At 37.0% G+C, this 25,896-nt stretch overlaps 3 protein-coding genes across 6 annotated transcripts in view; 1 reads left to right on the forward strand and 2 right to left on the reverse strand.

Moving 5' to 3' along the window:
• doc2a (double C2-like domains, alpha) overlaps positions 1 to 12,263 on the forward strand; it is a 36,162-nt gene extending 23,899 nt beyond the window's left edge. Inside the window, exons 8-11 of the mRNA XM_048208359.1 lie at positions 7,003 to 7,187; positions 7,936 to 8,017; positions 9,086 to 9,182; positions 11,191 to 12,263. Coding sequence (XP_048064316.1) covers positions 7,003 to 7,187; positions 7,936 to 8,017; positions 9,086 to 9,182; positions 11,191 to 11,327 — 501 coding nt within the window. The 3' untranslated portion in view covers positions 11,328 to 12,263. The remainder of the gene's footprint in view (positions 1 to 7,002; positions 7,188 to 7,935; positions 8,018 to 9,085; positions 9,183 to 11,190) is intronic.
• LOC125278946 (zinc finger protein 510) lies at positions 2,945 to 18,848 on the reverse strand. 3 transcript variants are annotated; one of them, XM_048208390.1, is made up of 3 exons: positions 17,748 to 18,848; positions 16,069 to 16,178; positions 2,945 to 3,929 (listed from the first exon to the last, which is right to left on the reverse strand). In XM_048208390.1, the coding sequence occupies exons 1-3, from the start codon at positions 17,929 to 17,931 to the stop codon at positions 3,858 to 3,860; spliced, it is 366 nt and encodes a 121-aa protein (XP_048064347.1). In that variant the 5' UTR covers positions 17,932 to 18,848; the 3' UTR covers positions 2,945 to 3,857. The 3 variants fall into 3 exon arrangements, with proteins under 3 accessions (XP_048064347.1, XP_048064328.1, XP_048064338.1); XM_048208371.1 differs by lacking the exon at positions 2,945 to 3,929 and having other exon boundaries at positions 14,816 to 16,178; positions 17,748 to 18,564; XM_048208381.1 differs by lacking the exons at positions 2,945 to 3,929; positions 17,748 to 18,848 and adding an exon at positions 17,475 to 17,699 and having other exon boundaries at positions 14,816 to 16,178.
• Positions 18,849 to 20,566: 1,718 nt separating this feature from the next.
• si:dkey-93n13.2 lies at positions 20,567 to 25,858 on the reverse strand. Of its 2 annotated transcripts, none has more exons than XM_048208536.1 (3): positions 25,839 to 25,858; positions 24,740 to 25,733; positions 20,567 to 22,029 (listed from the first exon to the last, which is right to left on the reverse strand). In XM_048208536.1, exons 2-3 carry the CDS (start codon positions 24,927 to 24,929, stop codon positions 21,281 to 21,283), a joined length of 939 nt encoding a protein of 312 aa, XP_048064493.1. In that variant the 5' UTR covers positions 24,930 to 25,733; positions 25,839 to 25,858; the 3' UTR covers positions 20,567 to 21,280. The 2 variants fall into 2 exon arrangements, with proteins under 2 accessions (XP_048064493.1, XP_048064483.1); XM_048208526.1 differs by lacking the exon at positions 25,839 to 25,858 and having other exon boundaries at positions 20,567 to 21,140; positions 21,292 to 22,029.
• Between the last annotated feature and the right edge of the window lie 38 nt (positions 25,859 to 25,896).

The following is a 25,896-nucleotide window of genomic DNA, read 5'->3' on the forward strand; positions in this document are numbered from 1 at the left end:
CTCTCGGCTTCCGTATCCCAAACAAAGCACGTTGATGGGCGGGCTCGTGCTCTCGCTCTGGGTGATGTGTGTGCACGCTTATCAGGGAGAAGTGCCCATACAAGGAATTACGCCCTTTATGAAGTGATACAGGGCCATACTCGAAAAAAACTTTCTGAAACTTATCCGAATCTGGCAGGAATGTATTTGGCACAAAAATTCTCTGTCATACGTCCAACTCGTGTTTTGGCCACGTTTAGCATGAGAATGCAACTCTTTAACAGTATAAATAAGTCAGAATGCATGAAATAGCATTAGACCCTCCCTTTAACTTTAAATTAAATATCGAATAACACACGACAGTTAAAATTATAAACAAGTACTTTACATGCACTTTAGTATATCAGTCAATAAGAAAACACAACTTCTTTAAAGTAAGACAAAAGATTATTCCAACATAATGATTTAAAATGTACTTTAAAATAAAACCTATAATTTGACATTTGTGTTAAGAAACATAGTCATGAAAGTGTACTCTCTTTAAGTTCACCTAAGTGGCCTTTTTATTTCATTAATATTGTACATTTAATACAATTATGCATAGTTCTTTTTCACAAGGGTGGTTACCATTCAATTTCATTGTACTGAAAAGAGTAGCATTCTGCTAAACCTTTCCTTTAGTGTTCTAACAAAAGACAATTTTACAGCTTGGAAAGCCATGATGGAGAGTACAATGACAGACTTTTCATTTTTAGATGAACTGTTCCTTTCAAAAAAAGGGAGAGTTGAATACAGCTGAGAGTTGGAAATGTAATAAAAGAAAAAAGACAGAGAAAGAGATCAAACTCCAGACACGAAAGAAGGATCACAAAGTCACAGACAGAGTTTATGGCATAACAGTCACTATGTTTATTTAAAGCTCTTGATTTGGCACACATACAGATTCTGGTGGAGGCTGATGACTGGTGCCACGCCATCTGCCTGCTAATCACGCAAATCTGAATATGAAAGCTGTGCGAGTGCGCATACATGTGTGTGCGTGTGCCCAACCTCGCCGCGCACCTGTTTACCTGCTGGATACACCCCCTCATTATCATTAGTGAGTCTGCATGATGGAGGTCATTAGTTTGAAACCTCATGGAGCAAAACAACCAAAAGCCCAAGCTTCAACATTTAAACCATGCTAAATTAATTTATCCCATTCAGAAATGCCATTGGCATTTTAATTAGTCGAAGAAACTTGCACTGTCAGAGGAAAGCCACTGCTATGCCACCATCTGCTTCTTTGCGACTTATTTTGCCCCAAAGATTTTCTAGCAAAAACATCTAATCTTATTATAATATGCTTCCATTTTATTAGCGAGCTAATAGATTATTCTGAAACGGCGTTATCATACCTATTATTTGATATTCATGCAAATACTGAAAACAAAATCAAAGTATGCATTTTTATCCTAACATTACAAATACATGAGTGGAAACTACAACAATTGCAACTATCCGCAAATGTCTAAGTGGCGTTTCTTAGTATAGTTGACCTCTTGAGACAGGGAATTATATGTGCGGCTATTTTGTCTGTCTCCTGAGCATTAGACAGCTGGGCTGCTCTCCTCACTGTTTGCAATATGAGTTGTCTGTTTATAGCGCAGGGGTCGCCCCTCATTCTGCCCACTATTTGTATGTGTCTCCTCACTGTTAAATTAATGACGGTCTGGCAAAGCAACTTTCACTCACTCCAGCTCTGTCTCGCTCACACACACACTATCTGTATCTATCCCCGCACAATTACATTAATGAAACATCACACTTGCCAGCAAACAGGTTTGGCTTGGCATGCTTCTCACTAATGGGCATATACACCCTCAACCCCGACACAAACACACACATACACACACACAATGTGGCAGACAGGGCTGTAAGGGGAATTTCAAAGTGCAAGGTAAAGAACTAGAAATAACAAGGCTCTTTTTAGAAAAACAAACAGAGGGAGCGAGACACTGATTATTACCCTATTGATCCTGTTCTTTTGCTGGTTACTGTGGGTGTGGCTGGGAGAGAGAAAAAGAGAGAGAGACAAAGACAGCTTAAAACAAAGCACGGGAGGAAAAGAGTATGAAAGACATCTTACTGCTCTCTTTGTGAATTTTCATATGCAAAGATATTACACTTTCCTCATAAATGCATGGGAAATTATTTCCACTGTAATGTCAGAATGAAAATGTTGAATGTGAAATCCCATCAGCTTAAATATATATTGGTCATTACTGTTATGAAGTACTTTTTAGCTATGTAACTTTTAAAATATTAATATGCCTATGTTTAAAGACGTATTTCTAAAAAGGAGTACACCAGACTAACAGAAACTCAATTAAATGTATTAATCATGCCTTGATTACTTACACAACAGCAAGAAAAAGAACAGGATGGAAACTAACAGATTGGACACGTAGATTAAAGGTGCAATGTGTAAAATTTGGGAGCAATATATGCAATATAATATACATAACTATGTTTTCAGTGGTGTATAAAGACCTTACATAATGAACCGTTATATTTTTATTACCTTAGAATGAGCCATTTCTATCTCATACACCGCGGGTCCCCCCTCCATGGCATGTTTCTACAGCAGCCCTAAACGGACAAACACTCTATAGAGCGTGTTTAGTCACTGTGTTGTTCTTCTTCTAAATCGTTGGTGTTTTTATAGGCAGTTTGCATTGTTACTACGTTGAATATGCACAAAGAAGTAGTAGTAGTAGTCGTCTGGTTTATTTGAAGCAGAGACGGTTCTTTGTTAGAAATAAGAAGAAACCTCATTGCCTGGCTAACATACTCGCTGCTGTCTCAGATGACGACATATTTGTCTTGTGCGGCCAGACGGCCACCGTAGCTTCTCTATTTTGCTTCGAAAGGGAGGGGTGAGCTGCCGTTGGTTGCAGTTTGCAACCTTACTGCTAGATGCCGCTAAAATTTACACATTGCACCTTTAATTATTGCTTAGTGGGAGATTGAGAGTTACATTGTTGGTAATTTCACTATTTGTATTATATCATGCTGGTCTCTTTAATTTTATCAGAAAAGATGACAAATCAAGTTTTACCACAAAACAAAACAGAATTAATCAAATCATTATTAGTCCTTACTTATGTTTGTGCTGTTGTTTTCAGACAAAAATGATGTCACATCCTGTAGGATGATGTTATTAAGGATCTGGCATTTATCTGTAAGGGATAAGAGATATGACTAATAGGAAAGCAAAACTGAAGATACAAGAAAATCCAACATGTTTCTTAAATATTTTTAATTAGAGAATGAAAAAAATGAAGAAACACTTGGAATATTTCTTGAATATTAAATTGCATTTAAAATAGCATCTGTTCAAATTAAAGTGAAATTATATAAAATGTACCTGTGTGTTTACTTAATTGTGATATTAAGAGAAGATAAAAAAGGAACTAATATGATTTACATCTTTAAAAATTGTTTAATACTTTTTAATAATGTAATATATTTAGACATGCAGACATTAAACTGTATAACAGAAATAACACAGGGATGTGCTTTTTTTATTGTGTTTACTCAATATATCTGCATCAGTCTAAACTTTGATCTTCCCCATTACAATCCTTTATAGCTCCTGACCCAGATAACTGTAAAAAAAAATTAATGTTTTTAATCCTTACAGAAGCTTTATCGAATATTTCATGTAAATATTGTTGCTCTTGCGGTGTAAGTGTTACATATTCAGAGTCACACTTGAGCTTTCCCTGCATGCATTATTAATGTGCATTCAAATAAGCTTCTCTCAAGCCTTAGTAATGTGTGTGTGCAAGCGTTGTACCAAATCACACAATTATGTCTCATTAAGTCTCCATATCTCAAAATCCTGAAGAAGCTGTGCTTAGATCTTCCTGCTTCCCCCTTTGGAACCCATTGAAGCTGAGCTGATTCTAAACAGACCAAGAAGAAAGAATGATAAATGACTGTCTGCATGTGGTAAAGGATGAGTATGAATACATACAAGTCATCATAGAGCATTCACAGAAGACTACAAGAGCTTAAATGGTTATTTTCCGTGTTAAGACTGACTAAACATGATCTTGCATTAGAATCAATATTAGTATTTTATTTATGGAAATCATTTTAATAATTTTACAAAACAACAGATTGCCATGATTTAAAAATGAGCCTATTGCATAGATGTCACATTATACTAACATCTTGACATGCCATAACCAGCTGTTTATAATTATTCTACATGTTGAACATGCTCAGATTTTACCCAGAGGGAGCCCTTGTCATTGGTTCAGTTGCATGCCGTGTTCTGAGTCTCCTACTCCGTCACTTTTAATATAGATGATTTATTACAATGCTTGCAAGACAGAGCTGTATGATATTCCTGTTTTACTGATATTCAGGTTTGTTCTACACCTCTAATCTTACGTATTAAAATTTTTGCATGAACCAATTAACATTGTTTTGTAGATAATTTCAGTCTTGGGTTTAGCTAATCTAATTTGTTTTGTTTTGTTTGAACACTTTATCTTGTAGGAAATTTAAGGGTGTGTCTCAATCAGCTCCCTGCAACTCTAATTGGCTTTCGACCACACAGTGACTGTGTTGATCCTTGTGTAACTGATCAACAAGGCATGATGTGGCATTTCATATGCACCTCATTTAAAGGTGCCCTAGAATCAAAAAATGAATTTACCTTGGCATAGTTGAATAACAAGAGTTCAGTTCAGTACATGGAAATGACATGTCTTCCGGGTCTGTTGTCAATTCGCGTTCTGATGACTGCTGACGTAAGACGCTGCTGACGTGTTATCCGGTGCGCCAGAGCTTTGTTTACAGTCTGAGGGAGACGCACGCTGTATTCAAGCTATTCTACATTGTTTGTATTTTGGTATTGCTATATTTTTTAAAATGGTGCGTAAGTGTGCATGTCGCGGATGTCCTAATCGCCAAAAACAACCAGGGCGAGGTAAAAGTGCATTACCAACGCCGACAGATGAAAGGATTCTATGGAATCAATTCAATGGAATCAATTCAATGGAAAGGATTCCGGAAGAGAATACAATGCTGAATAAAGTCGTAGTTTTTGTTATTTTTGGACCAAAATGTATTTTCGATGCTTCAACAACTTCTAACTAACCCACTGATGTCACATGGACTACTTTGATGATGTTTTTATTACCTTTCTGGACATGGACAGTGCACCGTACATACACTTTCAATGGAGGGACAGAAAGCTCTCGGACTAAATCTAAAATATCTTAAACTGTGTTCTGAAGATGAACAAAGGTCTTATGGGTTTGGAACGACATGAGGGTGAGTCATTAATGACATAATTTTCATTTTTGGGTGAACTAACCCTTTAATGATGCCCCAAAATAGGCAGTTAAAAAATTTATTTAAAAAAATCTATGGGGTATTTTGAGCTGAAACTTCACAGACACCTTCAGGGGACACCTTAGACTTATTACACCTTGTGAAAGAACGTTTTTGGGCACCTTTAAGTCTTAAAGGGTTAGTTCACCCAAAAAAGAAAATTCTGTCATTAATTACTCACCCTCAAGTCGTTCCACACCCGCAAGACCTTCGTTCATCTTCAGAACACAAATTAAGATGTTTTTCATAAAATCCAATGGCTCAGTGAGGCCTCCATTGACAGCAAAATAATTTTAACACTTTCACAATACCACTTTTAGATGCCCATAAAGCTACTAAACAAAAACAATTTTAAAACAGTTCATGTGACTACAGTGGTTTAACCTTAATGTTATGAAGTGGCGAGAATACTTTTTGTATCTAGTGATGGGCGATTTCAAAACACTGCTTCATGAAGCTTCGAAGCTTTACGAATCTTTTGTTTCAAATCAGTGGTTCAGAGCGTGTATCAAACTGCCAAAGTCACATGATTTCAGTAAACGAGGCTTAGTTACATCATAAGTGTTGTAACTACACACTCCAAACAAAAGATTTGTAAAGCTTCGAAGCTTCATGAAGCAGTGTTTTGAAATCGCCCATCACTAGATATTGTTGAATAAAGTCGTTATTTTGTTTTTTTGGCACACAGAAAGTATTCTTGTCACTTCATAACATTAAGGTTGAACCATTGCAGTCACATGAACTGTTTTAAATATGTCTTTATCTTTTTATCTTTCTGGGCATTGAAAGTGTTAATTATCTTGCTGTCAATGCAGGCCACACTGAGCCATCGGATTTTATCAAAAATATCTTAATTTGTGTTCTGAAGATGAATGAAGGTCTTATGGGTGTGGAACGACATGAGGGTGAGTCATTAATGACAGAATTTTCATTTTTGGGTGAACTAACCCTTTAAACCTCAACAGTACTCTTATGCATTTCCTTCAGGAAATGATTAATATAGTTCCTTCAATCAAAAAAGCATTCTTTAAGAAATTTAAGGGTGCATCTCAGTCAGCTCCCTAGTCCAGTAGTAAGTACTGCAGTAAGTCATCCATTTTTATGGCTGTCCCATAGTCAAAATTGTTCCCAAAGCACCAAAATGCACAAAAAGTCCTATAAAATGAATCATTTGATTTATACAAGCAATCTATACCAGATGGATATCAGCCCTCCCATAATGTAGTTATGTTGTCCTTAAATTTGACCTTTTACATTTGAAACCATATGCTGCAGAAAACTGAATCATCAGTATCCCATTGTTTAGTAGATCAAGGCCCTTGCTAGTGCGAATTTACATTTATGATGTACTGATTCACGAGTCATACAGAATTCTGACTGCTTTCATCTTCCTTTCATATATGTATCCATACATATCTGCCTGTGACTGTGCTGATTCTTGAGTAACTGACAAACTGCAAACAAGACGCGATACAGCATTTCAAATGTGGATCATTTAAGCCTTAAACCTAAGCCCACCTAAAACCGAGAACATTATTCTTTTGCTGCCTTGCAACCACTGGTATTTCCTTCAGGAAATGCCTAATCTAGTTACATTTTTGGATCTAACACACATTTATTCTTTTTCTGCAGTGGGAGAATGAACAGTTGACCAGTTTGGAAGAGAGGGGCCGCCTGTTGCTCTCGCTGCAGTTCCTTCCCCCGCCTGCAGAGGGCGAAGGAGAGGGCCGACGAGGTGGCTTGTATGTCGGAGTGCTGCGCTGTGCCCATCTGGCCGCCATGGACGTCAACGGCTTCTCAGATCCCTATGTGAAAATGTGAGATTTCTGCAACAACACTGAGAAAGCACAAACATGCAGCGAAAAGACACTTGCTTTGAATCACGGCTCCTCGAGAGAAACAGAAAAAATAAAAAGGGCAAAGGAAAACCAACACCGATTTGGAAGGGAGGTGACATAAACAGTTCAGTGGAGTGGAGAGGGATTAGGAGAAACTGTAAAAAAGAGAGAGAGAGAGAGAGAGAGAGAGAGAGTAAAAGAGATAGTATAATACGTCAAAAAAAAAAAAATCTCTCTATGTCCTGCGTCTTTCCTCTGATGTGTCTCTGCATCTCACTCTCTCATTTGTGGCCCCCTCTAATCTCTCATTATTTTTCCCACATCATGTATTAAAATAAACGCTCCCAAACAGTTCTTCCTCCCCAGGCAAAATGGCATAAGAACAGACAGGTCCCCCACCCACGCTCACGTCCCTTCTAGTCATTCTCTCTTTCTCTCTCTCTCTCCTCCATTCCTTTCACAAACACACACATACTCATTCTCTCTTTTCCTCAGGATCAAAGCCATATTCTAACTATGTGTCTTGGGGGAGGTGGGGTGAGAGTTAACAGCAGTACATAAAGCAAATAAAATTTTTATTGAAGCCAGTGGGATGTCACAGCAAAAGCCGAAACGCAAACAGCTTGGCACGATTGTGTCCAGAGTCCGTTCCGTATTCGCGCGGTTTTAATCTCCTGCTCTTCCTACAGCCCTCACTTTGTTCTTCTATGTGCCTTTCTCTTTCCAGATACCTGAAGCCAGATGTGAAGAAGAAATCCAAACACAAAACGGCAGTGATTAAAAAGACCCTTAACCCAGAATTCAATGAGGTATGGATGTATTTGATAAACTGGCAGGGAGTGTTTTGAGTGTTAATGAGAAATCTGGTCCAATATTTTTTTTGTGCTGCGTCTTTACTCACTTCAATTCCCAGAAGCCCTCAACCTAAATGCACTTTTGTTTTTCATGTTGTACGTTTCATTTCCGTCATGTCCCTGGTTCTTTTTTCTCCCTCTCCTCCTTCCCGTCTGTCTCACGCTCTCTCTGTCATGTGGGCGGCTGGCGGTTGCCAGTAAGGCTAAGTGTTTTATTTCCATTCACTCAGAAGTAATACACACCCAGATTGGCTGTATAATTACTCCTTGGCTCAGATGCAGGCAATCTCACACACCTCTATCTGCTTAAAAGCAGGTCTGCCCTCTGCTCCATGGGAGCCCTCTCAGCAAAACCATAATATCACATCATATCAAAACTGTTCATGAGGGTGATGAAAATTCCTCGGAGGAATAAGAGGCAGGAGCAACATATTATATCTAGAAAATGTTCCAATTTCATTTTTATGAACTGTTTGAACATGTGTGTCTGCCTTTGGCTCAGGAGAGAGAGATGGGTAGAGGTCAGAAGAGGAAGAGTCCAGTGGTTTGATCCCAGCATGATTTAAATCGGATACCCTGGATATGTTGCTATAAAGCAGCCTCCATTTAGAATGTATTGCTTTCTATTGCATAAATGTTTATTCCAGCTCACGCCAGGCTTCAGTCAGTGGGTGTGATATCCCAGACGGGAACATCTGTTCGGCTGAACTACCAAATGTCATTTGTTTCTCAAAATTTGTTTTGTGAAGCAACTTTTCATGGGGTTTAATATTTTGATCATTCCCCAGGTGGTTTCTGAGCTGTCAGGATGATGCATATGAGATCCTTCAGTGTTTAAAAATGTCCTTTAATATAAATTAGGGAAAAAACTAAAAGTGGCAGTGAATAAATAACATTATTTTGCAGATCAGACAAATGGTTGATAAAATGAGAAACAGAGGCACCGTCTTTCAGACCAATAATGTAATGTAATTAAACGATTGAACTATTGCAATAATCCACATCATATTTTACCACCTACAGGAGTTTTTCTATGAGATCTCTCTATCTGAACTGGTTCATAAAACACTGGAGGTCACAGTTTGGGACTATGACCTGGGAAGATCTAATGATTTCATAGGTAAGAGCAAGCAATTATGATCTGTTCAAATCTGTGCTGCTTTTTCATTGTTTTTCTATGTAAACATGAGCTAGACAGACATGTTTGAGCGTTGAAGTATTGCAGAAAGCTATGTAATAATAGATATTATTGTTGATTGTTTACAATGGACTAACATTATTAATCATGCTTAAATGTTTGGTTTGATACAAGTTATAATAATAATACTAATATATTCTTCACTGATATACACCTAGAAATTAATTTAATTGGCCTGCTAAATTAAATTTATAATCTTTATTATATGTGCCATTAAAGAACAAGGCATCAGCTCTGTTTGGAATAGCATACTACTCTTACTATTTCTGAAGTATGTAGTATGTATTGGATATGGCTAATTGAGTGTGAATGTGTCCCAACACTCTTAGTGCAATGTTGCATTAGGAAGGGCATCCGGTGTAAAACCTGTGCCAAATCAATGTGTGTGTGCGGATAATTATGATGAAGTAGACCCTGGCTGTAAATGAGCGGGACTAATGCTAGGAAATATATATATAGTATGTATACTGTGCACAGCATGCTAATTTTCTGTATGAACATAATACCCAGATGACCTACTGCAGTGCTAAATTATGCAGTATAAAACAGAGCACACTGTGTGAAATACTATATCCTATAATGCAATACACTAGATTTGAAATTCCAATGTAAAGAATGGAGCAATAGTAAAATGATCTGTAATTTTTAACTTGTTTTTCTTGATTCATAATTTGATAAGACTGCCAAGACAATAAATTGGTAGGGAAGCAACAATGTTAAAACTAATAAGCTGATATTTATTTTCATGCTATGGCTGATGAATTTTACACTAAATGAAAAAAAATATTTTTTATACTATTATAAATTAATTGATAAAATTATACATAATCATATACAGTTTGAAAATATATATTCATTTTGAGATTGATATCAAATTATTATTATTATTTTATTTTTTTGAAAGATTAAGCATGACAGCTAAATGTAAAAATGAGCAAAAAAAATAGGCTGATTTATATTTAATCAATTTTAAAAATCTCTAAAAACAGCTGACAACTGGTACCGATAAGATGCGCATCCCCTTAAAAAGATGAATGACTACTGGATACGCATGATTTAAACATGCAAAACTGTCTGAAATGCATCATGTATAATGTTCTGTTTCACATTGTATTTTTAAAGAGTAGTAGGCAGTATTCAGCATATACTCTAGTATTCCATTCTGAACATAGCCATCATCCTTGATATTAAAGGATTAGTTCACCCAAAAATTAAATTTCTGTCATTAATTACTCACCCTCATGTCGTTCCACACCCGTAAGACCTTTGTTCATCTTCAGAACACAAATTAAGATATTTTTGATGAAATTAAAGGGTTTCTGAACCACCCAGACAGCAACGTCATTGCACCTTTCGAGGTCCAGAAAGGTAGTAAAGACATCATTAAAATAGTCCATGTGACTACAGTGGTTCAACCTTAATGTTATGAAGTGACGAGAATACTTTTTTGTGCACAAAAACAAAACAAAAATAATGACTTTATTCAACTATTTCTTCTCTTCTATGTCATTCTCCTACGCCTTTTATATTGTAAACACAGTGCAGCACTTCTGCGTTTACGTCAGAATGCCAGCTCAGTATTGGCCGGCTCCTGCTTATTTTTTTATTTTTTTATTTTTTTGCGTACAAAAGAGTATTCTTGTCACTTCATGACATTAAGTTTGAACCACTGCAGTCATGTTGACTATTTTAACAATGTTTTTACTACCTTTATGGACCTCAAAAGGTGCAGTGACATTGCTGCCTGTGTGGTTCAGAAACCCTCAAGATTTCATCAAAAATATCTTAATTTGTGTTCCGAAGATGAACAAAGGTCTTACGGGTTTGGGATGACATGAGGGTGAGTAATTGATGACAGAAATTTCATTTTTGGGTGAACTAACCCTAAGATATGTACTTACACAACACAAAATATATTCTTGAATGGCAGGTGGCGTGTGCCTGAGCTGTCATGTCCAAGGAGATGCTCTTCGCCATTGGATGGACTGCTTGAGGAACAAGGGTCAGAGGGTGGAGCGCTGGCATATTCTGGCCAATGAGCTGCCTCAGACCACCTGCCATGATTGAGGAAGAATCCTGACAGGAACAAGGAAATCAGTCATGATAGGTTATTGGATTTGATTGATTTGAGGTGGACATGGAGATAATTATATGAGCTAACTAGGGACCAAGATGTTGGAAGTAAATTACACACTTTGTGCTGTTTAAAAGGAGGGTGGAGGATGGGCCACCAGTCGTCTTCTGACTTGGTGTCACTCAAAGCGAGTCCCCACCCCTTTCACCCACTTCTCTCTCTCTCTTTCGCTCGCTCATTGCTGCACGTTTTCTACACATTTTGTAACGTTGAAGTGAATTTTACTCTTATGAAATCTTGTGTAGCACAATTCTCTTTTTGACTAACCGATTATGATGTATTTCAATGTTCAGTGCTTTCGTAATGCTTGCAGACAAAGCTAAGATGCATCTTTAACAAAACACGGAGGTGCATGTAAACTGCCTGGTGTAAACGTATCAAAATGATATACACATATGGTATCACCATGACAACATGGGAAGGTCCTTAAGGGCCAGTCTTCACAATGTTGTCAGTCATATTTGAAACTACTAGAATTTCATGAAGAGCAGGTTTATGTGTACAACTAACGAATAGACTATCCATTTTGTAGCATGATGCAATGTTTACATTTTTTACTTTGCACCAACTGTGTTTTCCAAGGTCTCAGATTTGGCGGTTTTCAATCTCCAGTTGTTACTTTTCTTTAAAAAGGGGTTTTATGGACATGCTACAATTTGATATTGCATACATTAATTACTTGATATATTTTTGGAATCAAATGTTTATATGTGCCGTATTCTAGGAGTATCTGGAGTGCGTCTGCATGCGTACGCGTGTGTGTGTCGTCCGGTTGTTTTGTACCAAAAAAAGTGCTGTATTCTTGAGGGTTTGTGGTTTACATTTATATGAAGTGCTTATGTACAAATTGGAAATACATTTGAAATGCATTTCTCTTTAAGATGTGCATCATTTCCCTGCATCCTCTTGAAGCAAGCTTCGAAACCTACCAAGAATTACAATTTGTAATCGCTCTGGAAAGCAGAACATCTATTATGGTGCAACACTTAATATAAGCACCATATAAGCACACTTCACCTAAATGATCTCATTCGCAAAGGCTTCATTCTGGGAGTGATTGCAGTATTGCTTTGGCAATGTTGTTTTGGGTATCTTTACACCAGTAAGCAATATATTCACTAAATGGGATCCCAAACCAAGATAATATCAGCTTTTCCTTCTGTGAAAATCCACTGCACTGATTCTGTGGTTCTTCAAGATGCATCTGGTTGATTATGTGTTCAATGAGTAAATGGTAATTAGACGGCCACTTAACAGCACACCACACTGAGGTAAAAGTGTCAGTGTCACTGTATCTGGCCACTGACACCAACAGTACACATTTTAGAGGTAGCTGATGAGTAGAGTCAGGCATCAATCAGGTGTTTAATTAGAAAACAATTTTTTAAAAACAAAATTCTACCTGATAAGGTATATTAGAGCTTGGCATAACTAGAAAAATGTATATTCATTGCAATGCCCAAAATGACACTTTTAAAATTAGGCTTCGTCATACCGTACAGGTTTTTCAAGACAGTGGAAACTCTGGTCCTTAAAAGGAAAAAGGGGGGTGTTGAGTGGGTGAATTAAAGTAGTTGTTTTGGCTTATTTTAAAGCACTGAGCCTTAAAACTATCATTATGCATACTTTAAAATTAACATTAAATTAACATTATCCCTTAAGTCATATTGATTTTAAAAAGAGAACTTTTTACATATAAAGGGTTAGTTCACCTCAAAATTAGCATTTACCTTTATCATTTACTAACCTTTATAACATTGTTTCTTATGTGGATATATTTAGCAGAATCTTTAAGCTGCTCTTGGCCATATATGTAGATGGAGATCAGTGGCTGTGGAGCTCTAAAAATGACAAAAGCACCACAGAGGTGTCCTATATATCTTATATGTTATTTTGCAAGTCTTTTGATGCCATATGATCGCTTTGAGTGAAGAGCAGACCAAAATTTAAAGCATTCACTGAAACTATTACCTTAAAAATCATACTTGACATTCATAGTCACCATCCGTGTTCATTCTATGAACTTTCTGCTAGGCTCAGGATGAACTTCCGGGATAAGGATGTAATAAAATAATTTAGAATAACACAAAACAAGCATTAAAATAGTTTACAACTTAAAAATAGTTTACAACTTAAAAAAAATCCCCCCTCAACATCCATTTCCTTTGAAGATCCAAGGCTCCCATGGTCTCAGAAAACCTGTGTAAGAGGCTACCTAATTGTAAAAGTGATTTCTAGACCTGTTAATTACAAACAGGAAAAGGCATGTAAATTAATTGGAAGAAGAATACTCAGCGCTTAAAAAATATAATTTTTAAACTTAATTATTTTAATTTTATCTATAATTATTTTAGTTATTTGAATTTAATAATAATAATAATTATTCAGATATTGTTATATAAGTCAATGGAATCTAAAAGGTTGAGAAACTTCATGGTAATAGATTAAACTTGTCATTTAAAAAAAAGTAGTTTCATCAAAGTGTTCAAATTAGCTATGTGAAATTAGTACTGACATTTTCTGTCAGAAAAAAAAAAAAGGATGAACAAATGCTACTAGCTCATTTCAACTAATCAGATAATGTATAAATTCACTTTCAGAAAAAAAAAGGTACAAAAGCTGTCACTGGGATGGTAGTGCCCTTTAAAAAGGTTCTAATGTGTGCCATTTAGGTTCTAATATGTACACTTTTGTTACCAAATGTACCTTTAAGGTACTAATATGCAGTCTTTAGGTACAAAGGTGTACCTTTTGAAAGGGTACCTCCCAGTGACAGCCTTTGTACATTTTTTTTTCTGAGTGTAGTTACAAAGTAACACCCTACACTTGAAATGTTTTGTGTCATGTCCTAAAAATGCTCAACATCTCCACCTGGTGGGAACTAATGGGACCATTCCTTTTTTTTAAGCATATATAATGACCACCTTCCCATAGAGTTCGGTTAAACCCTGCCTAAAATGTTCAAGTGATCCTGAAGATCTTGATACACCTGTTCAGGTCTTTAAATGGATGGTCCACCCAAAAATTAAAACTGTCATAATTTACACACCCATGTTGTATAATAGATTATATTTTGACGAATGTTGGTAATCGAACGCCTTTGGTTCCCATTGACTTCTATTTTATCATTTTGTCTATGCAATGGAAGTCATTGGGAACCAAAACGGTTTGATTACCAACATTCTTCAAAATATCATCTATGTTCTACAAAACAAAGAAAGTCAAGCAGGTTTGGAACAACATGAGGGTGAGTAAATGATGACAGCATTTTAATTTTTGGGTGGACTATCCCTTTAAAGTACAGTTGAAACAATGTAGGGTTGGGCCTTTGGTCAAATAATTTTACACAAACATCTAAAACAATTTTTAGACCTCACTCTGCTGATAATTGAGGAATCCGAAAGAGGAAACACTCAAAATCTATAAATCAAACCATTTAATTTAGCATATTAAAAGAAGCAGAAAACAGCTGACAATACTGGCACTTGTTTGTTGCATCCTACTAGTCTGATGGCAGATCACACGACAGGAACATGAAATAAATTTCAACAACACCATTAATCACTGTACTCAAAAGGTTTTCCGAGGACATCATCATGTGACTTATATTCTACTCAATCCTGTCCATTGGGGTCTCCCAGCATGGCACATTTTAATTGTCTCGATTATCTAGAACAGCTGGTTCGACTCTGATGTTCAGTGATCAGGAGCAGGAAAACTGTGACTGCACGTCACAACGAACAGGGAATCCATCCCATGAGTCTTTCATATAGTTTCAGTTCTTTTTAATTTGCCTGCTGAGGCAAATAAAGCACCACTGCCTCACCTATTATGAACACGCATGTGATTTCGACAGGTGTAGGCATCCTTAAAGCTACGCGCGCACACCGGACAGTCAAACAGACGTAGCTGCAGATGCACTCGGCTGTGGTTCCTCAGAGTCCCGTCGTTGTTGAAGCGTTTCCCGCACTGGGCGCAAGCGTACGGCTTCTCTCCTGTATGAATGAGCATGTGCACCTTTAGGCGTGAGTGATGAGGGAACAGTTTTCCACACTGCGGGCAAACATGCGTCCCAGAACCTTTGCCTCTTCCTCGTCCTCTTGCCCTAAACTGCCTGATTTCTCTGCTGAACGCTGCGTGACGTAGGGGATTGACCGCAACGTTAGCTATACCGAGATGACCATTGCTGTTAATGGTGTCATTCCTGACTGATCCTAAGTCTGTGTTTTGATGAGCGCTGTTGTAGTTGACATGAGCTATGCCTGATTCAGGACAAGTGGTCTTTGACGCATTTGGGGTTATTTTAATGATGGACTTTTGCAAGGTTTTAGGCTTTAGCTTCACACATTTAGCTGATTCTAGTTCAGAGGAATTCGATGTATTGAAAACTTTAAGATCAGATTTGTGAGTATTATCAGTAGTAGCAGAGTAATGAGGTAACGGACTGTAGACGGATGCGTTAGCACGGGTGGACTGTGAATTGAGGCTTTCAAAAGGCTCAGTTTTTACACCACAAGGAAATTCATTTAAAGTGGATGTTTCAAAGTCTTCATCTGTTTGAGCCAGTGTGTTTGGTATTGGGGGACAAGGTAAACCGATGTCTGATTCGGTCACCAGAAGCGCATGGCTGGAGAACTCTTCCACTTTCGTGCTGGTGGGCTGTTCGTTTTGTACCTGGTTCTGGTTCTGATAGATCTCTGTTGGCAATGTTTCCGTTTCAACGCTAGAAGTCCAGTTTAGATGCGGTGGAGGAGATGATGGTGCAGGATTTGAGACGGCTGGACCTGTAAAAGATGAAGGGTCTGAGAAGATCAGGTGGAAACTTAGTATCTAAGACACTAACTCATTTAGGTCAGTCGGAGTTGACCGAGTTCACAGAAAATCGTGTAGTTTATGATGTTCACATATCAAACATGTTTGATCTTTTGATCTGATTTTAGAACACATATTGTTTTCATTTGTCATGCATCTCCTAGCAACAAGGCACATGTTTCTGTGTGACTTTGTTGAAAGTCTGGTTGTGTCAGTGTGTGATCCTCAGCCCAGTTTTTCTCTCTGAAATCATATACATGATTTAGATTTTAAAAGTTGTGTAGTTTATTCTAGCCTTAACTCAACTAATGTTGGGCTTACACTACAGGAGTTTTAGGCCAATTTATCTTTTCGAGGACCTCGATCGGTTAAGTGAATGACATATTAAAGCTTTTTGATTTAAAAGCTTTAATATGTCTTACAGATTATACATTTTAATATTTTCCAATTGTAAATACACAGAGAAATTTGTTTCCTTCACGTGCAAATGGTTTCATGTACAAATATTTTCATGAAACTTAACTTTCATAAAGTTAAATATTTCTAGACATGAGTGGTTTTGGGCCCTTATTTACAAGAATAAAAAATAAGGATTCTATTAAATGAGTCTTTATCTTAAAATATAAGCACTGAGTGTCAAATTTAATATTATCATGAGCAAAATCTGAAATATTATTATTTTAGTTGGCTATGATACAATATTTTTTATACAATATTTTTTATCCACAATATTTAGTACAAGATTTTGCTCATTTTAAGGCACTACCTTGACAATACTGGCTATCCAGGAGAATCCTTAAAAGTTGTATGGTCTATATGTTCCCTACATAAAAAAAAAAAAAAGATCACTTTTAATGTATAAGTTGAAGTATATAGTGAAGGAAAGCAGTCAACAGGTAACGGGTAAATGTGTAGAACAGAAATCTAGACAAGGCAAGGCAACTTTGAAAAAGTAAAAATTGTTTTGGTTTGTTTTTTTATCTTGAATCACTACACAATTGCCATACTTTCCTCTGTGTTATTTCATAGTTTTGAGTACTTATATTGTTCTGATATAAAAGAAATATTTATACAAATGAACGATAAGTTGTGTCCAAACTGGTCATTTATATGGACTGTGCTTAAAATGGATCTGACGTGAGTATTGGTTTATACATATTGTTATACAACATTATAAATAGTATTTATATTAAATATGTGTTTGTTTACTGGTTTACAGCTGTCCTTACAACAAACAACAGTAAATAACGGTCCTTACAAAACCTTACCATAACATTGTAACCATCGTTTCCGCAAAATTACTACAGTTACTACTGTAAAACTATAATGCATTTATATGAGATCTCTTTCAAACTGTACAGGAAGCTTTCAGAGACTTTCTGTCATTGTGTTTAACTTTTTTAATGATATGAGTGGCTTATATTTTTACTGTTGCTATGGTATTTTGGCGGAAACTATGGTTTCCATGGTAATTTTTTAAGGAAGGTAAATAAACCGCTGCCTTCGGCAGAACACTTTTTTTTAATGAAAGGACTGTGTACCGATTGACTCGACGATTTTCTCAATCTCCTTCAGTCTCCGTCTCAGATATTCGTTGTCCTTGTGCACGCTGTCCAGCTCTTTCTCATACTGCAGGACAGTCCCGCCGATCATGTCCATGATCTCATTGAGCGCCGCCATCAAGCGCTCCGTCAGAAACGTGTTGATGACCTGCAGCTTCGTCATGTTGCTGTCGGTTCGCAGTAAATGCAGTTATTTTATTTTCGGCGGAAAGTAAGACAGAATGTAAACACGCTTCTCTGTTGTCATATGACCACGTATATGTTCCTCTTTAATCACAGAATAAACCGATTCAGCGCCTACCAACGGAGAGGAGTGGTAAGTACAGAAAGGGCTGAAGATGGTACCATAATTTCCTAGAAAATACTACAGTTATCACGTTACTAGCGTAAAATCATAATCATAAACAAATCAGAGATTTTCCTCAAATCGAATAACATTTCAGGACGTGCAAGAAAGCCATATTTTATTTGTAACTGACCGGAGTGACCGTGATGGTTTATTGAAATATCAGGGCTATAGTTTCCATGGTACATTTTTGTTAAGTTGGTCTGAAGGTGGAAACCTTTATAATTATATGTATGAAAGCCTGGTGCTGCCTCAGTTGAGTATATGATTTTGTAAGTCAGAATGAGAAACTCTCACATGATGATGACTTATTTCAAAATGATGTGAAACTTCCCCATGATAATTACTTAACACCTCATAATAATGAGAAACATTCTCTTTTTTATCATCTTATTTTTATCTCATTATTATGAGAAAACTTCGTGTTATTATGAGAAACTAAGTCATTATTACAAGAAACTAAGTCATTATTATGAGAAAGTTTCGTTATTTTGAAAAACAAAGTCATTATTATGAGAAGGTTTCTCGATATTATAGAAAATTAGTCATTATGAGAGTTCAAGTCATTATGATAATGTTTCTCAAGATTTTGAAAAACAAAATCATTATTATGAGAAAGTTTCATTATTTTGAAAAACAGTCATTATTATGAGGTTTCTCGATATAGAAAATTAGTCATTATGAGAGTTCAACTCATTATGATAACGTTTCTCAAGATTTTGAAAAACAAGTCATTATTATGAGAAAGTTTCTCATTTACACTTCACTTTCAACTAAAAACGGAAAAATTCATACATTTTGGCTGTTCATTTACACGACAGGGTTTTGGGGGCCTTAAAACACAAACTTTTGAAAACGGGTTTTCAAAGTTTTTGAAAACAATAGCATTATCGTCTCTGTAAACTACAAAAAAGCGAAATTGTGAAAACGGTGACAAAGGAAAAGCTTTCTGATTTTAAACAGTACTTTGTTGTCGTGTAAACACCCTGAGTCATTATTATGATAACGTTTTTTGTTATGAGAATGGGAAGCTGTCATTATTTTGAGAAAGTTTCTCATTATTATGAGTCGTTTTTTTGCCCATTTCTACAGTAAAGTGCTTCCCACACATAGACTTTACTTGGGCGGCCCGCCCACGTATAATAACGGCCGCCCAAGTATATTCGGAGACACATTTTTGCTTTTATTATTTTTATCCTCTTATACTTTTATATCCGCGCAAGATAATGAAACCATCCGCGATTGAATAACGAGTCGTTTCGTACCTGCTCGTTATGTGTGCGTCAGAACTGTTTACTCCCGCTAGCATTCCCACGGGCGCTGCATTTTGCAAAGTCACAAGGCGGCGCTGTTGCACTTTCTACAAGCTCGCGCAACAGTGCTTCAGACTGCTTCAAAGTGATTCTTAATGAAAAGCGCAGATTTATGCCAAGCGATTGCTAATGAACTCAAGTTGATGAATTATTACAATGTCTACTTTATGGCTTTTATATAAAATGTTTTAGACGATTGTAAGATCAGCCTGCAATAGTGCAGACATTTCAAAATAAGAGTACCTGTGTATTTCGGGCTTGTTCATAATTAAAAGTCACACGCTAAGATTTTTCTTTTTCTTTTGGGCATTATTGGTATTTTGGTTACACAATAAATTGTATTTAATTTGATTTCCATTTAATTCATAGTAAATTATTGTAGTCTCCCTCACATGAAGAAAAGACTAAGAACATTATTTGACACATATATTATTCATTTTATAAATTTTACTAGTAAAATCTGTGTCCTATTCACTGAGAGAGACACTGTATGACAGCAAGAACATAGGAAAATGTGAACCATTTAAATGCTGTAATTTTGCATAATTTACAATGCATAATAATGCATAATGTTAGTATGTAATTAAATGTATATGTTATTTAATTAAAATGAACTTCAATAAATAAAAATACTGTTAAAAATCACACATTGTTTGTTTGTCACATGTAGTAGACCATTTTTGTGCCGTGGGTAATAGGAGGATTTTTCACCCGGCTACCACCTCAAGTAGCCTATATTTCAAACCTGTGGGAAGCACTGTGGTTTTGTAAGTCATAATAATAATAAACATTCTCATAATAATGACTAAGCATATAATGAGAAACTTTCTCATAATCAAGTTGTTTTAGTGGAACAACCAAATAATTATGACTCATAATGAGAAATTTTTTTTTTACCAATGACCACCTCATAATGAGAAACTTTCTCATAATATTGACTTCACATCTCATAATAATCAGAAACTAAGTCATTATTACAAGAACTTGATTGTAATAATGCTTGATATTTGATGACTCATACATAAACCTCCTTTATTCATGTTCTTATTTCTATAAATACAAGATTTGTAATCTCAGCTGAACAAGCATTATTTTTTAGGAGGCACACACTAAAAAACAAACAAACAATATTCTCAAAATGTTGTAAAACCAGAATTAATTTATTGTAAAAAATTAGTATAAAAGACGAAATCAGTTCAAAACTTCAAACATCTTACATTTCAGTGGGGTGGTAAAATATTCTGTAAATGTCCCTAAAATTATCTTTATTACAGTTTTCTTTAATATGAATCATGCCTTAGCTAGATGTTCAATAACATCCCATTGTTTTTTTGTTTTTTTTAATACAATGATGAAACCAAACATCCATTCACCAGTTACTAACAGGCTGAAGATTGTTACAGTTTTTCCAAGCCTATAAGATTTTACGCTTCGTCTGTAACCATAATCAAAAGGCTTGGATGACCAACTGCATATGCATACATTATTTATCTCAACCCACTCCATAAGATGTTGATTTTGATGAAACAATTACTTTAAAAACAAACCAAAAGACAATGTTACACAACCACTGTCGTTCACTCAGCAGTTCGCCATGACGCGCAATAGCCAGTGTCCATACTGACTGAGAGTGGTTTAGTGGTTTTCACACAGTTTTTCTCGTAATTTCTTTCATTCGTCTCTTCTCAGCACTGCCAAAGATTAGCACATTTCCTGCAGGAATAACACAAAGATGATGTCTTGCTTTCCTCACATTTGAACAGACTGAGTTGAACAGACTGAGCAGAAAATGCTACAGCAAATATTTACGTATATATAAAAATCAGAGAACAAATGATAATGTCATGATAACGTCAACATTTACCATGTTTCATCCGAAGGTGCTTTAGAAGGGCGGACGTTGTGTACTCTTTGCGACCACGAGATATGACGGCCCTACACATAATGCACACTGCTTTGCTACAGTCTCCTTCTTTTAGAGAGAAATACTTCCATACAGGGCTTGATTTGGCTATTGTCCTCTTTTGCATTTCACAGCATTTACTGCTACAGTAGGACCTGTTGGTGCATAATATGTTGTGATATGAAACGTGATTGGCATCATAAGATGAACTGCTGTGCTGGGATACCGTGGGAGGAGCTTCACTGATAGTGTATGTCGGCTGGTTTGGGAGTTGTGATCTGTAGGGGTCCGATGTCCCTAAAGGCAAGTCTGGACTGCGTGGGGACCAGCTCTGATATACATCTTCAGTGCTCCCCATTGCATCGCCTGAACACAAGTTAGAATTCATGAATTCAACTTTGATTTTAGTTGGGAAATGACAGTTTGTCATCTCATCCTCAACAGGATTTGTGTTCTGTTCGGTGTGATCAGCGCACATGTGTGAGCCCTCGTTGTTGTTGGCTTCTGATGGCAAAGCTTCAGATTCCTGGTAAGCGTCAGCAGAGTACTCAGGCTTTTCCGGTTTTATGAGCGGATGTTGTTCGCCGTGTCTCTGGCATCGGTCCTGTTGGATCTCATCAAAGGTTTGTGGCTCCTCATTCTGGCTGCAAATCCATCCAGGTTGCACAGGGGAGATGGGCTGATAAGACTGCACAGGAGCTTAAAGAAACATAAAATGATAACATTTACTTCAGATAAAAAGATCCATGTGAACCTGTAATGTGACTACAGCTCCAATAACCGATGGATATTTTATTAAACACACCTTGATGACTTAAAGGCACAATATGTAACATTAAAATATCCAAAAAACACTATAACAATGTTATATATTTTGTTGACTTGTGTACTTACATTATCCTAAATGTTTCCAAGAATGTTTAAATTCAGAGAAATAAGCTATTTTAACCAGGACACGGACCCTCGGTTTCCGGTTTTATTTTGTAGAAACCATGTAAACACCAAAGACGCTTTAATATATTATGTGTTTTATTAGACAGGTGAGCAACTGTTTGGATACATTCATCGACAGAAAACTAATCATTGTTATAAAGCTCAACACAGTAAGTCTTATTGATTAAATCTCTTTTTCTTGATTTATGGTGAGTACCATGTTTTAGCATGCCTAATATCGATCTACCTTACTGCATTAAGTGTCTCATAGTAGCCACCGGGCAAACGCAGAATAGCATTGTAACAACTTTCAACACACAAATTTACCTAATATGATAAAACAGCGCTGCTTTACCCCACATACGCTTGAATGGAAGAAGTGAAAACGGCAACTGCGGCATAATAAAAGTTCCCCGGCTCTCAAGCCATGTGTTGCGCTCATCTCTCATTAGCAATTGCTCCAGCGGTGCTCTGCTTCATTTTACAGTAATGTTAATAATCTCATTCATGAACATGATTTCTGCCCGAGTCCCATTCCGATTCTTTCCCCCAGCTGTAGACGTGAAGACAACACCTCCTATAATGGACCCTTCGCTAAGCCCCGCCCTCCTTAGTTACTGTTGCTACGCCTATCAAGCTTTCGCGCCTGGCAAGTCTACTACAGTATGTATGCACCGGTGTCAGACATTTCCAAGGAGATAATTAGTCATTTTTGGCGAACAGAGCAAGACAAAAGGGACTGCAGTATGCATTCGAGGGATATATCCACAAAATAATATGCAACCGATTAGAAAATAATTTGATCAAAATTGAAGCTAAAGCTCCCAACGCAAGAAGCAGCCGCCTCATACACTGACCATTCAAATGGGAAACACAAAAATTGAGGAACAGCATTGTTCATCCACAGCAGGTTAAGTGAAATTTGTAAAATAACCTAATAATTATAAATCAAACACCTTATCCATAAGTCTTGTGGAATAAACACAAGACGTTAGCCTGACCACTTTGCAATGATAACATTCTCCCACTTATATTTTTAGTGTGCCAGGCTACTCAGTCTTGACTTTAATCATTTTATTTTACGTTCAAATATATGCATTATGAACAAAGAACCGTCATTATTTCCAAGCAATGATGTGCTGAGTTAGCTAGCTAGCTAACCTACCCGTCAGATTGTCCTACCCGGGCTCACTGCATGTGCGCACATCAATATTACATCATTGTTGTCATGATAAATAACACAAAATTAGTGTATTTGCATTATTCTAAGGGTAGGTTTAGTGTTGGGGTAGGTGTAGTAGACATTAATAAAGCACAATCTGATGGGTAACATTTTTCGCTATCGATTTATACTTGTTCTAACGATTAATGCTATATCATATTGTGCTACCACTACTGTACTTATTATTATAAGGGTAGGTTTAGGGTTGGGGTAGGTGTAGATGTTAATAAAGCCATAAACCACATTAATATCATGCTGGAAGCACAATCTGATAGGTAACGTTAGCATTTTTCGCTGTCAGATTTTGCTAACATTACGTACTGTTTCAATGGGAGGTAGCAAAATCTGACAGGGTAGCACAAATTGTCAGAACACCGGCATTTCTCCCCTTGGGTTTTAGGTTTGGGAAGGGAAAAAATTCCACCACCCCATCCAAACTTTTAGGATACCGGGTATCAGATTTACACAATCCCTACGCACAACGCTTCGGCATGTTTCCCTCGCTCGAAAACTTGACAGACCTCCCGCGCCTAGTTATGGTTGCTAAACCACGATTGGCCTGTGGCGTTTTCAGGCGTGGCTTAGCGAAGGGTCAATTCCGCAAAATCAAGGCATCATCCTTTGTTTTGAATAAGCGACCTCTAGCGGCGAAAATTTACGTATTGTGCCTTTAAAGATGCACAGATGTTGTTCCTGTGTTGATTTCCAATAAAAAAAAGGTGCACTCCAGTCTTCACCTTTTTAATATAATAGCCACAATAAACATAAGTATCAAGATATATTTTCTTCCATATTGTGACATCTGTATGTCATGGGTTATCGAAAAAGAAAACAATGTAGGACAAGTGCACAATGATTGACTAACATTGTTGGTCCGTTTTTCGGAAAGATAAAAAGATACATTTTAAATTCGAATGTTTAATAAAAGATAATTTGTCAACTTTTAGTAGTACACTAGCATAAGTTAAGTAAAAAACAACAACAATTAGGCCTATATACGTTATATCCTTCATAATATTATTCACACATCATCGAATTACATGTAATCAAGAATAGATTCATTTATGAATAATCTCGTGGCTACGACTCGTGACCGCAACCAAAACACGCACACAAAATGACAACCAAACCCAGGATTTTCTGATGAAAGCCACACTCCAGATCCAGTTAAAATGTCATGATAGCTCTATAACTCTTTTAAACATAACAGAAAGCCATTCACCGTGATATTTTAATGGAGTTTAATCGTCTTACCAGCATTTGCGCGTTCAGTGAAACACCCAGAGTCTCGTAACATTTCTTTCAGTCGCTCGTTTTCGCTCCTGATTCGCTCCGTTTCCTCCTCATACTCCCGAACCGTTCTGCCGACAGTGAAGATGATCTCCTTCACAGCAGCCATCAAGCGCTCGGTCATGAAAGTATTCAAACGATCAAGTTTAGTCATTTTACTATCTTAAGATAGCTGTATTTAAATGATAAATACAGACAGTACAGGTAGCGATAACAGCAGAGACGAGCGCGTGAAAGTTCCCCCTTTAAAATCAAACCACCAACACATAAGGTTGCTGTGCTAACTGAAGTGTCTCTAGCACCCTTCACAGGACAGGAGGAGGCAGTACAGCTTTTACTGTACAGCTCTAGGCCAAATAACGTCATCATTCATATTATTTACACCGATGAGCAAAAACATGACCGCATGTCTAATATGCCGTTGGTCCTCCGCTTTCTGACAGCGCTGACATACCAAGGCATGGACTATACAAGAGCCCTGAAGGTGTCCTGTGGTATCTGGCCTGGGCAACACCTTAAACTCTTCACTATGTTCCTCAAACCATTCCTGAACAATGTGTGCAGTTTGGTAGGGAGCATTATTCTGCTGTATTATTCTGGAGGCCACTTCCACCAGGAAACACCGTTGTCATGAAGGGGTGTACCTGGTCTGCAACAATGTTTAGGCAGGTGGCACATGTCAAAGATATGTCCACATGAATGGCTGGACTTAGGGTTTCACAGCAGCCTTCATTGCCCTTGTGCATCGATGAGCCTTGGGCGCCCAACACCCTGTTGCTGGTTTGTGGTTTGTCCCTTCTCGGGCCACTGTTGGTAAATTCTCACCACTACTGACCGGGAGTGATGAAATATTTTATATGTCCTATAGAAAACAATTGTAGAATTAGTTTGCTTACTAGAAAAGCCAGAAGTGTTTTGAGGCCTCAAAGTCAGGGGTTTTCCAGTAAACAACAGATGGCTGTGAAAGACCAAGAACATTATTAAGAGGTGTGAAATAAATGTCACTTGGAGGCTTCTTGCCTCTGAGAATGGGTTGAATTAAATTTCCTGATAATTTACTCACCCCCATGTCATCCAAGATGTTCATGTCTTTCTTTCTTTGGTTGAAAAGAAATTAAGGT

Source organism: Megalobrama amblycephala, linkage group LG1 (assembly GCF_018812025.1).
Source record: "Megalobrama amblycephala isolate DHTTF-2021 linkage group LG1, ASM1881202v1, whole genome shotgun sequence".
NCBI lineage: Eukaryota > Metazoa > Chordata > Actinopteri > Cypriniformes > Xenocyprididae > Megalobrama > Megalobrama amblycephala.